Raw genomic sequence first — 15000 nt, 5'->3', positions numbered from 1 at the left:
TTTCTTACTCTCTTACTTACTGTATTTCTTCCTTCCCGCCTCTCTCCATCTGTCTTCCCTTCTCTGTGTGTCTCTCTCACTTTCTACCCTCTTCTCTCCTTTTCTCTCTATCTCTGTCTTCCCTTCTGTGTCTCTCTCTCTTCCTTTCTTCACACCTCTCCCTGTATCTCTCCATCTCTGTTCTCCCTTCTCTCTATTGTCTCCCTCCTGTGTCTTTAGAGCTCTGTCTTCCCTTCTCTGTCTCTCTCACTTTCTTCTCTCTCTCCATCTCTTCCCTTCTCTGTCCTTCTCTCTCTATTGTCTCCCTCCAGTGTCTTTAGAGCTCTGTCCTCCCTCTGTCTTGCTCAGTTGGGATTCCTCTCTGTCTTTTCCCTCTCACTCACTGAGATTGCTGCCCACCAAGCCAACCCTCCCCAGTGGTTCGGCGGCGCTGTGGCCTCACACCAAGCTCCTCATAGGGCCTTAGCACTGTAGCCGTAGCGCTGTAGCGCCGTAGAGGCATGGCAGCCCAAGCATGAAGAAAACGCTCGTAGACGTGTGTGTGTGTGTGTGTGTGTGTGTGTGTCGCTGTGTGTGTCGCTGTGGCCTCACACCAAGCTCCTCATAGGGCCTTAGCACTGTAGCCGTAGCGCTGTAGCGCCGTAGAGGCATGGCAGCCCAAGCATGAAGAAAACGCTCGTAGACGTGTGTGTGTGTGTGTGTGTGTGTGTGTGTGTGTGTGTGTGTGTCGCTGTGTGTGTCGCTGTGGCCTCACACCAAGCTCCTCATGGGCCTTAGCACTGTAGCCGTAGCGCTGTAGCGCCGTAGAGGCGTGGTAGCCCAAGCATGCAGAAAACGCTCGTAGACTAGAACGTCAACATCGCCATGACAGATGAGGTGCCAGGGCCAAGTGAAAATTAGGAAACAAGAAATGAAGACTGCTGTGTATTTTTGAGGGACTTGATTTGACTTGGACTTGTGTGGCTATATAAAAGCCAGTTAGAACATTTGTAAGTTAAATATCTCATGTGGTAGTCACTGAGATTAGCAGAAGTGCTTCTGAATGACACCATTGTTTAGTCCCTACTAATGTGAGACTTTGATTGGCACTATTTGTACAAATCAATTTGCGATAAACACCTTCTGCCTTTCCAAATAGCAGTTCTGAAGCATGTCCTAGTTTCTGGTGTAATCAAGTGTAAGATGGAATGGTTTCTGTAGCCGAAACGCTATCCCTCAATCCACTGCCTTTAGTTCCCATACCTCAGCACTTCTGGCTGTTTCCTGTTATATTACTTCCTTTGCTTTCCTGTTGCTAGTGTTAAAGTTTGTCCTTATAGCACACAACGTTCTACAGGTTCCAGACAGCTGCTGGTTCTGGAGAGGGTCAGGCCCGTGATTGGTTCCAGAGTGTGGTTCTATCTGAGGCATCTGAAGGCCGGCGTCCACCGCACACGGCGTTCAGCGGTGTAGAATTTTAGAACAGTTTTCTTACCCTGTGCAACTGCCGCGCGGCAGACGTTTCTAGTGGGCTTTGGTCCATTAAAAACAATGGAGTTCTTATTTTTTATCTTGTTGTGTCGCGCCGCGTACGTGTTCGGTGGGCGCTGGGCTTGAGAGAAGCTAATGCAGCTTGTATGGGGAAGGAGGTCCCTCAGTGCTTCAGCACATTTGAAACCACTTTTCTAGCCTTGGAAAAGTCCAAGGGGGTTTTATCAGCTCTAAAGCAGGCCATGTAGCCTTTGAAGTTTTCCTGAAAAGTGTCTGCTAGCCTAATGATTTGGTTTCCGTTGCAGCGGCCTGTTTTTTTTTTCTTTTCCTACTTTCCTTTTCCTTTTCTTTCTTTTTTTTTTTTTTACTTACTGGGCATGCAGCCGGCCTGGTCCGAATTGGAGGGTGGCAGGCAGTGGTCCCGCCCAGTGGGCCCGATTACAGGTTGGGCTAAAGATGGCGGCGCTGGCATGGCCGTGGCAGTGCCCTGCGGGTACGGCAGCACGTGTTGGCGCAGGCCCGGGGCTCTCAGATGTGGTCAGTTGCATGTGGAAGCGTTCAGGCGTTCCTTCCCTTCCCTGTGCCGCGCTGCCATTGCCTGTGCTGCTGCTCTGATCTGCTCAGTGGTGTGTTCCATCCTGTATTGTCCTGCACAGTCTCAGGGAAAGTGCATTGCCTTGCATTGAGCTGTTGTCCCAGCTGGTTACATGCAGATGGACAGCTGGATGTGTGTGTGTGTTTGTGTGTGTGTGTCTTTGTGGATGTGTGTGTGTGTGTGTGTGTGTGTGTGTGTGTGTGTGTGTGTGTAGTACTGTGTGTTAGTGGATAGTCATTTCTGTGTGTGTGCGTGTGCGTGTGCGTGTGCGTGTGTGTGTGCGCGTTTGTGTGTGTGTGCATACGTGCATATATTCCTGTGTGTTTATGTTTCCACGTTTTGCAGGCAGCCCTGCTTGAGTCCAACGTGCAGAAGTAATGACTTTCTGCTCGCATGCTATTTATGAACAATGGAAATCTCATTATCCCCCATTCATCCTGTCTCTCCTAATTTTATGAAAGTTGTTTATTTTCTTTCAAGCGCTGTTACAAGTTGTCCTTAGTGCCCGTGCCAGCCACGTCGGAGTGGTGTTGGCGCCTGAGGCCGATGGGAACTCGCTGGGGTTCGTTTCGGGGGAGACACGGGTGCCGCGCGTCCTGGAAGCGCTCTTGACGAGTGTGTGTGGAAATGTTTGTCTTCGTCTCTCTCCGTGCTGCGGGGTCCATCTAAACACAATCTGTCCTCATCGCTTTCTCCCACGCAAACTTATCTCATCTCTCTTGTTTATTCTCCTCTCCTCTCTTCTTGCTCTCTGTCTCTCTCTTGGTCTGTCTGTCTCTCCCATGCTCTTGATCCTTTCTCTCTCTCTCTCTCTCTCTCTCTCTCTGTCCCCCCTCTCTCTCTCTCTCTCTCCCTCTCTCTCACCCCCATCTCTGTCTGTCTGTCTGTCTCTTTTTGTGTGGCTTTCTGTTTGTTCTGTCTCTTTCTATCTGTCTGCCTGTCTGTTTGTCTCTTTCTGTCTGTCTCTCTGCCTGCCTGTCTGTCTGTCTCATTTGCTTTCACTCTTGCTCTTCCTCTCTCAAATGCGCCCCCTCTCCTCTCATCCCTTCCTCTGTCTGGTGCCTGTGTCCGGACTGTGACTGTGTGTTTGGATTGACAAGAGCAGGGAGTTGATGTACTGTATTGCATGTCACCCCGGAGCTGTGGGTATAACACAAACGACACGGGTGTCAGCGCCCATCAACAGCCAGCCCCTTGCCAGCCTCCCTGATATGCCGTTTCCCACGGCGACCATGCCAGCTCTTCCAGGGCATGAGGGTTCTAATCTTGCCATCCATGCATGCCTTCAAACGACCAAACGACTCATTCTGGCCCAGTCATCCATATCCCCGCGCAACACCCCCACCCCCCAGTTCCAATGCCATCTCAGGTCCCATGGTGCCCACCACGAGGAATCTTGACCCACACCGCCCGCCCCCCCCTGCCCCCCCCCGGCCCCCCGCTCCATTGTCGGGGCTGTTAATTGGGCAGTTGGGCGGAGTGCCACGGATGTCTCCATTACACCCCTCGACAAGGAGCCTTTTCAGCGTCCACGTCCACCGAGCTGTCTGACCGCTCGAGTCCGCTGGATGAGTCACAGAGGTGCTTTGAAGCCTTGTGTTTAGACTCACTGTCCTGGACTTGATGCGGTGGCATTTGTTGTTGTCGTTTTTTTGTTTTGTCTTTTTATCTTCCTTTCTCCCCCCCCCCCCCCCCACCCCACCCCCCTGTCCTCTTGCCTTCTCTCTCTGAAACGTGCAGCAGACTGTCACAACATCATTAATGTTCCTGTTGTCTCTGTATAGTCTTCCTTCGATCAAGTGGTGCTTTGCTGGCTGCGCGGAAGAAGCTGGATGAGATCTGCGCTTGCCCTCGTCTGCCTAGTGTTGTTTTTTCCAGGCAAAGCGTAAATAAGCCTCGCATGGCGGACTGTGTATTTTAAACCAGCTGGTCCGGTCTATAATATGCCACATGGTCAGCTCCTTTTAAAGCTCTGCACAGTCACATAAACGGGCCCCGTGCGCACTCATGACTGACGAGAGAGAGAGAGAGGGAGAGAGAGAGAGAGAGAGCGAGAGAGAGAGAGAGAGAGAGAGAGAGAGAGAGAGAGAGAGACGCGCTCCAGAGCGTCCAGCCCCAGCGAGCAGCCTGAAGGGCCTTGTGTAATTACCAGCAAGGCTGTAATTCAGAGCTGGCAGTGCTCTCGTCCTCCCTCGCAGAGACGTTCGGCCGAACACCCAACGTCAGCAGAAGCACACACACACACACACCAGACTGGAGTGGCCTCGCTAAACAAGAAATGACCGGCAGTGTGTGTGTGTGTGTGTGTGTGTGTGTGTGTGTGTGTGTGTGTGTGTGTGTGTGTGTGTGTGTGTGTGTCTGTGTGTCTGTGTGTGTGTGTGTCTGTGTGTCTGTGTGTCTGTGTGTCTGTGTGTCTGTGTATCTGTGTGTGTGTGTGTGTGTGTGCATACGTACACTACTAAACAAGAAATGACCGGCAGTGTTAAAAAGTCTATTTGTTCACTTCGAAAAAATACTGTCCAATGGACAAACTGCAGTAAGGCTGACTTGGACCGTGCCTGATCATCTTATAAAGCTTTAAAAGCTCCTGTTAAAGGTTTTTTGGTACACGGAGCTGTGTCCATTTCTGGGATGCCTTCCATTGTGGAAGACTGGGTTTTGGTGTAGCTGGCAATTTCATTGTCAGTTGAAAATTCACTGTCAGTTGCGGTTGGTGTTTTATGATTGCCTGAAGGCAGTGATTCCAGTCTGAAAGGAAAGTACCGTAAATGTGGTGGCTGATTGCTGGTCTGCTAATAGTCCCAGTTTGATCTTTAGGAGGATGCCATTGACCAAACCATTTGACAGGCATTTCATTCAAATACCAAATAGAACGCTCAAGGACCAAAGAGTTGCAGGATGCAAACTGCATCTCTCTCTCTGTCTCTCTCTCTCTCTTTCTCTCTCATTAATGTATCTCTCTTTTTCCTTTTTCTTCCATTAATGTATCTCTGTCTATCTCTCGCTCTCTCTCTCACACACACACACACACACACACACACACACACACACACACACACACTCACACACTTACTCACACACACACACACACACACACACACACACACACACACACACACACACACACACACAATGATATTTCAACCAACCATTTTCTCTTACATAATGGCTTTCATTCAAACTCATCTTACATGGCTACTTTGATAATAGTGTGTGATTCTCTGATAATAGAGTGTATAAATAGCCTGGTCACTTAGTGGTCAGTTGCTGCGCTGGTGTAGAGATCTGTGGTCCCTGGAGGCCGCTGACGTGGTTGTGAGTGTGTCCTCGTGTGTACAGTATGTCCGACTACAATGCCCAGTGGTGAGGTGGGGGTTAGTGCTGTGCTGGTTGGGGCAGCCCAGTGGTTGGTCAGTGGTCGAGCTTGGAGAGATGGTGGCGCTGACATGCAAGGCATGGCCCAGATCCGGGCCAGATCTGCGCCGGATATGGCTGTGGTCTGCGTCTCTTCTTTTCCCCTGGTCATTCCAGAATCACTGCTATACTGTATCTAGCATTATCATTAGCTGCCATTCAAAATGAATTGATTGAAATGCATACCAGTGGTTGTTATCTATCTATCTATCTATCTATCTATCTATCTATCTATCTCTCTATCTGTCTATCTACAGTATCTATCGATCCATCTATTACCGTAATTTCCCAACTATTAGCCACAGCTTATACACTGATTTCACAAAATGTATTCAGCTATGAGGTTACAGTAATACAAGAGGGCAGTTACAGTAATATGGTATTAATATGGTTTTGTTTCTTTTAACTTGCATTAAAGACTGTCCTGTGGCTTTAATGCAACATTATGTCTGTAGCAACATTACAACCGTGGCGGCAAAGTTAGAGCTCAGAAGGGACACAAACAGCCTTGGCAACGCTAGCAAACATCAAAGGCGGCGACAAGCTGGAGCAAGAGGGATGTGTACCATCATGCAATGTGGGCAGTGATGTTGATTTCCTGCCGTGGGGTTTGGGTAAAGCCTAATATCGTTAGTGGTGGAGTAGAAAGTGTAGCAATCCCATCGTGGTCAATGATGATTGGTTAAAGGCTTTTCCAGTGGTTTCAAAATTAACCTGAGGTCTGGGCCCATAAGGACACAGTGACTTGGCACCAGAGGAACAAGGCTACATGGAGTTTGGCCAAACCCTATTCATGAAGGCTGTTTGGGTCTGCTTTTATAGATGCCAGGCTGTATGGAGTGCGTCAGGGGAATAAAGAATTGTAGTGGGATCGGTTGTGTGGGGAGAAGGTGTGTGTGTGTTGATGGGGAAACATGACTATAAACACATTCCTCCCACCAAATGAAAGAGCTGCAGCCATCACAGATAATCATTTCCAGTCTTAGACTCCACTCATCAATGATCTTTTGAAGTTAGGATTAAGACTCGCCATGCATTTCTAAGTACGTGTTTAGTAGTCTTAATAAACTTTATTTTCCCATACAGCTCAGCATTGTCAAATCACCATATGTCCAGACTTTTGCCTACATCTGTGTAGCAGTCATGTTTTGTTAAACAAAGTTATGTTCTAGGTTATTGCACAGATTGTTTTAGCAGAAGCTTTTTATAGCATCTTAGCATCTAGCTTTCCCTAGTGCAGTGGTTCTCAAACTGTGGTACCAAGATGTTTTATTTCATGAAGACATAATAATCACTTCAAATGATATAAGAAAAATCATTTCATCTGTCTTGAAAAAAATAAATAAATAAACAAAACTGTGCAAAACAGTATGTACAATGTAAAATATATTTGAATTGGCCTACGCTACTGAAGGTTTTAATGCTGGTCATAATGGTGGTACTTGGAGAGCCAATTGTTCTCTGAGGTGGTAAAAAGTTTGAGAACCACTGCCCTGCTGTAGATGTTGTGTATATTTGACACTGTAGCGTGCTACTCAGCTTTCTGACAGCGCCACCACTCACGAACAGCCAGCTAAACACGGAGCATTATTAATGGCCCATGGGCTGCAGTTTCAGAAGTACGCTCGGTGCCAGGGGTGAACAAAAAAAGTTGTCTGTGGTCGTCGATTGTGGTTTTTGAAGTGCGTCAAGAACACATTTTATTGCGCTTCGCAGTGTAGCTCGCCGTGCCGTGCCGCATGCGATCAGGCCCTCGGGCGCTCGTACCACCGGGGCCGCGGCTTTTACGAGCGAAGCCCTTAACATGAGCGCATGTTAAAGACGCATGCAGGCCACTCCACTTGGAAGTAAAGCCGCCTATATGACCGCTGGGGCCTCTGTGTGTGTGGACGGACCGAGGTTCTGACTGCAGCTGTGTGTGTGTGTGTGTGTGTGTGTGTGTGTGTGTGTGTGTGTGTGTGTGTATGTGTGTATGTGTGTGCGTGTCTGTGAGTGTGTCTGTGTGCATGTATATATGTGTCTGTATGTGAGTCTGTGTGTGTGTGTGTGTGTGTGTGTGTGTGTGTGTGTGTGTGTGTGTGTGTGTGTGTGTATGTTTACATTGAGCCGCAGAGGGCCCGCGGAGGTTGCCAGAGGCGTGGTAATGACGGAGATACTCTCTCATTATGGCCGGGGCCACAGCCTCTCTCGCTGGCCCACTGGTGGCCGCGCCCTCAGTTGTGGTGCCCATTGATCTCGGTGTGTGGAGGACACGGGCGGGCGCTTCGCACGGGACCGCAGCACAGTGGCTAGCAGGGCCACCATTAGCATAGCCGGAGAGCAGACACAGAGAGCACTATAGGAAATTGCATGCACAGTTGGAGCTGTAGGGGCCTAGGTAGGTGTTTTGTGTGTGTGTGTGTGTGTGTGTGTGTGTGTGTGTGTGTGTGTGTATGTGTGTGTGTGTTTGTGCGCGTGCGTGTGTGTTTGTTACAGTCCTGAGATACAGAAATCAGGGAAAAGGGGAGGGGATCTGACACGTCTCTGAAAGCGTACTGAATTAAAGAGGTGTGTGGGAAATGAGATTGTGCATACAGTACTCGTTTAACTAGTAAAAGGGCAGGTTTTTTCCTATCGCATGATATATTAGGGGTTCTGTAGCTCATGCAGCTCTGCATGTTTTTCTGGTCCCCTGCCGTGTCCAGAGAGTGCTAGTGCTGGAATAAACACATTGCTGCTGGATCTTTATCCACTAAAATGATAACCTACACACCAGCAGGCGTCAGTCAAGATAATGGGGAACTTGGATGAACCCTTCACTGTAGAGGACAAACAACTCTGATCTATTGCTGGTGCTAGACCAGACCTCCCTATAAATGTGAAATATGTTCTGAAGGAGTACTGAGGCGACGCTGCCAATCCTGTGAGGACAAAGACCAAAGAAAGCCGATGCTCAAGTGTTGAACGTTTGCCTGTCCTGCCATGAAATGCACAACACTGTATATTACAGTAGAAAAATAATATCTCCATAGCATATGCTATACCTTGGCTTAAAGGTACACTATCCATGTTGAGGTATTTTTGCTGAGTGTAATGCTCCCTCTATGATTTATTTGTATTTTACTCTGCTGTTGTAAATAGCAAACTTCTTGCGACTTATCCTTCCTGGATAAGTTCCTGGCTTCGAAAAGGTGAAAATCTTGCATAGTGTTTCTTTAACTCATCTCGTGGACTGGTGCAGGTCGTCTAGCATTTGAGCATTGATGTTGAAGATGTAGAGACGCCCTCAGCATAGCAAGAAGAACTGTTGCATGTTGAGCGAGCAAAAGAGGGTGTTGTGTTTCTGATAGCTGTTTTTCCTGGAGAGCTGCTGACCTTCAAATGAGGTCTCCTTCCCTCTGTCTGAGAGGGCTTATGCAGATGATGAGGGCATGAGCTGAGCGCCCTGGTGGCCAGCTCCCTCAGTAGATGTTTGCGTTGGAGGACAATTTGCATCATGACAGGAGAGTCTGTGCTTACAGTGCCCTTTGATTACCTAGAGGGAGGCAAGCGTCGCTATGAATAAACACTGAGTGGAAACAAGAGAAGGAGACCGAGCGAGAGAGGCTGTGTTTGTTAATGTTTGTCTGTGTGGAGGACGGGTTACTGAAAAAGACAAGGAAACAAGGAGATGTTCTGGATGACCTGTTTGGAAGGTGCTGCTTCATTGTAGTCTGTAGAGCACACTCCAGCTGAGAAGACTGAGCCTATCCAAACTCTTTCAAATTGCACTTCTTCCTTCTGTTTCAGGGGGATACATTCAAGTTAAAAGAAACAAAACCATATTAATACCGTTTTAACTGCGCCCGTGTATTAACCTCATAGCTGAAGAAATTTTGCAAAATAAATGTATAAGCCGCGGCTTATATTCGGGGAAATGACTGTATATGCCATAGGGTGTCATTACATGTTATTACCACATAACGGATGTTGTTATACTGTAAGCTGTAATGGCCGTGTGTGTGTGTGTTGTGCAGGGCATGGCCTTCTCTCTGGAGGAGCGTCTGCAGCTGGGCATCCACGGCCTGCTGCCCCCCTGCTTCCTGAGCCAGGACGTCCAGCTGCTGCGGGTGCTGCGCAACTACGAGCTGAAGAGGGACGACCTGGACAGGTGAGCCCAGAGCCACGACCACACACACACACACACACACACACACACACACACACACACACACACACAGACACACACAGACACACACACACACACACACACACACACACACACACAGACACACACACACAAACACACACACACACACACACACACACACACCATGGTGTCCGTACAGACACAGACTCGGACAGTACAGCACGTTAGTACAGCACGACAGTACAGTACAGACAGTACTGACGAGGCATGGGTGATGTATTTGCTATGCATATGTGATTTTCCCCATCTTATCTTTATTTTGATTGGCCAGTTTTAATGATTCCCAAGAGGATTGTTGTCTTGTTGTTAGGCATGTTATTCATCATTGGCACCATCAGCTAGTTTGGACATTACACACACACGCACGCACGCACGCACGCACGCACGCACGCACGCACGCACGCACGCACGCACGCACGCACGCACGCACGCACGCACGCACGCACGCACGCACGCACGCACACACACACACACACACACACACACGCACGCACGCACGCACACACACACACACACAGACACACTCACACAGACACACACACACACACACACACACACACACACACACTGCCTCTTGATTAACAGTTATTAATGCGACCAAACGTAGCTGTTCCAGCTCTGGTCCCAGTGTGTGCAAGCGCACACACACACACACACGCACACTGTGTCCCAGTGTGTGCAAGCATCCTCCGGCTGTTTCCCAAGGCCAGCTTTCATCTCCTCATTCGTCATGTGTGACTAAGCACAAAGGGACCGGCCGGGTTCACTTGTTCCTCCTGAGTTCACGCTGCGCCGGGGTGCCCTCTCTGATGCCATGGGCTCCGGGCACGCTGCCACATGTCGCAGAGTGCCAGCAGGGGAAAGATGGCACCAGCGGACGAGGGCATGCGGTTGCGGTCGGCCCCTGCTCGATTCCCAGCCTCTTTCCACCAGCCACAGCACCCGGGTTGCTATACCAGCCCTCCAAAACAGCCGTCATAAAAGACTGGATGCTGAGTATTTTTCCCATGGCCCTCTGATGGTCACTGACATTCCGTCTCGTAGCGCTGCAGTGCCTTGAACTCTCGGGGTCACGGTCTGTTTTATTAAGACGTGGACAGTCCTGTCCAGCCTGTCATTCTTCTGGGCCTTGTTTTGTTTACATTACAGTCTGTGCTCTTGCTCCCCGAGCTGATTTAGATATTTACTGCCGGACACAGCCGCTTAGAGAGAAGTGACCCATGTCGAAAATATGCGCTATTCATAACTCCCCCCAACCCTTTCAAATGTGCTGTTTGAGATGTTTTGTTCCGGTGTTGAGGCTGAGAAAGACTAGGCAGCACGCCAACACTTTCCAGAGCAAATATTTGTTTTGGGAATAGTGCAGAGAGCTCTAGCCATTCAGAAAGAACCCTCTTTTGTTGCCGTGGCGCTGATAGGAGCCCACCTGTGTGTGAGGTAAAAGAGACGGACCTTTGTGCACACAAAGGGATTGCGTTCCCCCCCCCCCCCCCTTTTTTTCTTTTCTTTCTCGCGTCGGACACTGAGGGACAGAAAACAAACACCAGCGCCTTTGAAAATTCCCCGCCAGTGCGCCGGGCGCTCAAAGCACTCTGACACACTGCAGACAGAATGTGAGTGTCTGGAGATGTTGGCCGTCTCATTCTCTGGACTCCGGAGAGGCCATGCGGACTCCAAACTGCATGGCAGGCAGGGAGAGAATATAAGACCCCCCCCCCCCCACCACCACCACCCTCTCACAGCCAGCGGAGGACGCAATCAGGATTGGACTGCACTCGTCTTCGAGAGAGAGAGGCCGAGAGAGAGAGAGAGAAGGGCTCGGCGACTGGGTTCCAATAACTGCGCGTGGTTCATTGACTCATCGTTGTAATGGTGTTTTTATAACGTTGTGCTGTTGACGCTGACTCACTGTGAGTGCCTGTGCCAGAGGGGAACATCAGAAGCAGACACACTGAGTGAGTGAAGGGGCTGGGAGCAGTGATAGAGGGAGAGAGAGCCAGCCATGGTGGGAGTGGAAGAGAGAGAGAGAGAGAGAGAGAGAGAGAGATTTGATTTGATTTTATGAAAACTTTATTTGAGACCAACTTAGGACATCAGTACAACAAACACAACCCCAAAAAACAAAAACAAAAAATTAAGTGACATTATTCACAAAGGGGTTACAAAAAAAAAGACACCATAGGCCAACAATAGGCACGAGTAAGGTTTCGAATCAGAAACAAGAATGGAATCATTGGAAGCACACTGTCCATCACAGGTCAAGCAGGAGGCCCACACAACAACATATCAGCAGTTCCAATAGCATTGCAGACGACACAGATAGAAAACAAAACAAAAAGAAAACGTCTCCTTGAAACGTTTCAGCATTGCAAAAAACGGTCATAAACAAAAGAAAACAAGATACACACTTCTAACAGACTAATCAGGCTTACGATCATGGTTGATTTCCCGTTTCAATTTGCGAACAATGTTCTTCAAACGGTAAACTTCCCGTCTCTCAAAAGCCCCCTCCCTCATGAGATGGCAGACATCGTTTGCAAACTGTTTAGCATCATGAAAAAAATTCTGAATTCGAACCCCTCTTTTCCCCTTAGTTTCAGTCAGGAACTTACGGATTTCTTCAGTGCTGTACATTACAATCATGCTCTCATCACAAGAGTAAGAAACACTACTGGAGTCAGTGGAGTAACCATCACTTTCCGTTCCGCTGTTATCCGTGGGGCAGATTTTACATTTGACATCTTTCCGACCATCGTCTACGCTATTCTTTCTTTTGGGCACTTTAAACACATGAGCTTCAACCTCCATCCCACCATCCACTGTGTGACCTGAAGCAAGCCCAGAAAGGGAAGGTGTAGCAGGCCCACTCGAAACAGCGGGCGACCCACCAAGCTCACTTTCAGGCGCGGCAACATCTCTCGGTAGAACTTCAGCCGTGCCAGACGCAACCGACTCCATCGTTGCACCCTTGGACTCCTCCGCAACAGCTCCTACCAGTTCAGGCCCCGTTCCCAGAGGCTCCGCGGCAGATACCCCCGCCACGGATCCAGTCCGTCCAGGCCTGGCTGAGGCAGACTCCTCCACCTCAGGCCCGGCCCTTTGGGATCCGGCTGGAACAGACTCCTCTGCCACAGACCCGGTTCCCGCAGACACAACCACGGCAGGCACTACCGCCACAGAAGCACTCGCCCCGACACCACTTTTAGGCACCTGTTCACCAACATTTTCAGACTCAGCCAGACGAGGACACGCGCTAACGCGGTGACCCGCACTGCCGCAACAGAAACACTTTATGACTGTATCCGACGTTACAAAAACGGTATAGACACAGTCATCAATTCTAAATCTGATAATTCGTTTAAGTTCATCACGGTTGTCTAGAACCATATACACCTGTCTCCTGAAAGAGACAACGTGTTTAAGCAGCGGTGATTTACACCCAAGGGGCACGTGCCTTATAGGGGAGACCAATTTTCCGTAACGTGAAAGTGCAGCAGAAAGGGCTTTGTCTTTTTAAAAACGGTGGAGCATTGGAAATCAGTATTTTCTTCGCTGGCGAGCTAAGGGGGTAGACAGGGACAAGCTCACCACCAAGCACAACGCCACGACTAACAATTAAATCCACTTTTTCCACAGTACTCAAAAAAAGAACAATACCATTATTCATTCGAGAGGCCGACTTAATATCATCGTACCCCACTATCTCGCCTATTGCCAAACTGCAAACTTCAACAGTGGCGTCAGAAACTACCTTGACTCCATGACGCCGTGTTAAGTTTTCAAACTCCATCGTGCTCGGAGACACCGCTACAACCAGCTGAGAAGCTGCGTGCGGGCTCCGGTAATTTTAGACTAACCAAATTGATCAGTGGCGTTAGAAACAGCTATTAAATGTGATACCCACTACCAAACATGCATAAATACGGACAAAAAGACAGAAATTATAGAAAGCCACAGACGGCAACCAGTCACGCTCACACTCACCAGCACTCACTCCGCACATGCGCTCTGAGAGAGAGAGAGAGAGAGAGAGAGAGAGAGAGAGAGAGAGAGAGAGAGGAAGAGAAGGAGTGAGTAGAAACAGCGTGAGAAAGTGAGATGGAGAGATTGAGAAAGAGAGGGACTGAGGGAGTGGAAGAGAGAGTGGAAGAATGATGAGGGATGGTGGAGAGAGAAAGAAAAGGAAGAAGGATGAGGAATGGTGGGAAGAGAAAGAAAAGGAAGAATGATGAGAAATGGTGGAGAGAGAAAGAAAAGTGGATGGAAAGATCAACAGAGAGATAAACAATGAGAGAGGGAGAAACAGGTCAGGGCTGGGGTGGGGTGGGGTTGAAAGAGGCCTCTACCGCCAAACCCTGGGCGTAGCAGTAGCAGCAGTGTGTGTGTGTGTGTGTCTGAGAGAGTGAGAGAGAGAGAGAGAGAGAGAGAGAGAGAGAGAGAAAGAGAGACAGAGAGCGGCACACTGAGAGTGGGGGAACAGTCTTTTTCCCAGTGCTCAGTTTCACACGCTTGTTACCACAGCCCAAACACTTCATGTTAAATGGCCGCCTGTGTGTACGCTCACTCCCCCCCATACTATGACAGCCTCTCCGTGCCAAGAATGGCAGCCACTTGCTCCTCCAGCAGAGCTCTCTATGGACTGAATGCCACTGAGTGCCAACCATCAGCACCACTGGAGCCTCTTTAACAGAGCGCTCTCTGGGCCCACTGCCACTCAATGCCAGGACACATGAGCACTATACTGTAGTGGAGCTGCTTCAACAGAGCCCTCCATGGGCGGACATTCTACCTCATTATCTGGAATTGGATTCCGGAACTTCACGTCTGCTTTTGCGGGCCACTCAGAAACACTTTGGGGTTATTTAGAGGGCCGCTGTTCACAGCCTGTATGTTCTAACAGGGTTGCGCAATACTGCAGCGGGGGGAATCCCCTTTAGTGGGTGTTCTCCGACTCTCACTGGTCCAGAACACCTGTTAGGGGCCGCCATGCAGGGGTTGCTGTACGGAACTACTTTCATAATGGCCTTCATTTTTCAACTCTCCATCATTAAACAGTTCACTTGAGTGCACTAGATGGGTATGGGAGAGGCGAAACCCAATCCAGACAAAGCAAAGTGACTGCCTAAAACCAGTGTTTGAACATGCCCCATTGGCAATTACTTCATTGGACTATGATGTTTAGCTTGTTGATGAAGAGTCTTTCGGCACACAGTGCTTTTGGAGTATTCTCGGGTTGCTTTCCTATTGTTTTTGAATCCAGGACTTATGATGCAGTGGTTGGATCTACTGTACAATGCTGAACCTTATGTTTATAGCCTGAAATAAACTCTGAAGATGTCGGATGTTGACGTGG

The 15000-nt window shown here is 49.0% G+C and overlaps 1 protein-coding gene across 1 annotated transcript in view; it reads left to right on the top strand.

Annotated features, from left to right (window-relative positions):
* The window catches only part of me1 (malic enzyme 1, NADP(+)-dependent, cytosolic), a 119521-nt gene that overhangs the window by 31088 nt on the left and 73433 nt on the right, over positions 1-15000 (top strand). The window contains exon 2 of the mRNA XM_062538251.1: positions 9475-9608. Coding sequence (XP_062394235.1) covers positions 9475-9608 — 134 coding nt within the window. The remainder of the gene's footprint in view (positions 1-9474; positions 9609-15000) is intronic.

Source organism: Sardina pilchardus, chromosome 6 (assembly GCF_963854185.1).
Source record: "Sardina pilchardus chromosome 6, fSarPil1.1, whole genome shotgun sequence".
NCBI classification, from domain to species: domain Eukaryota; kingdom Metazoa; phylum Chordata; class Actinopteri; order Clupeiformes; family Clupeidae; genus Sardina; species Sardina pilchardus.
This window is presented reverse-complemented; position numbering and strand designations above follow the sequence as displayed.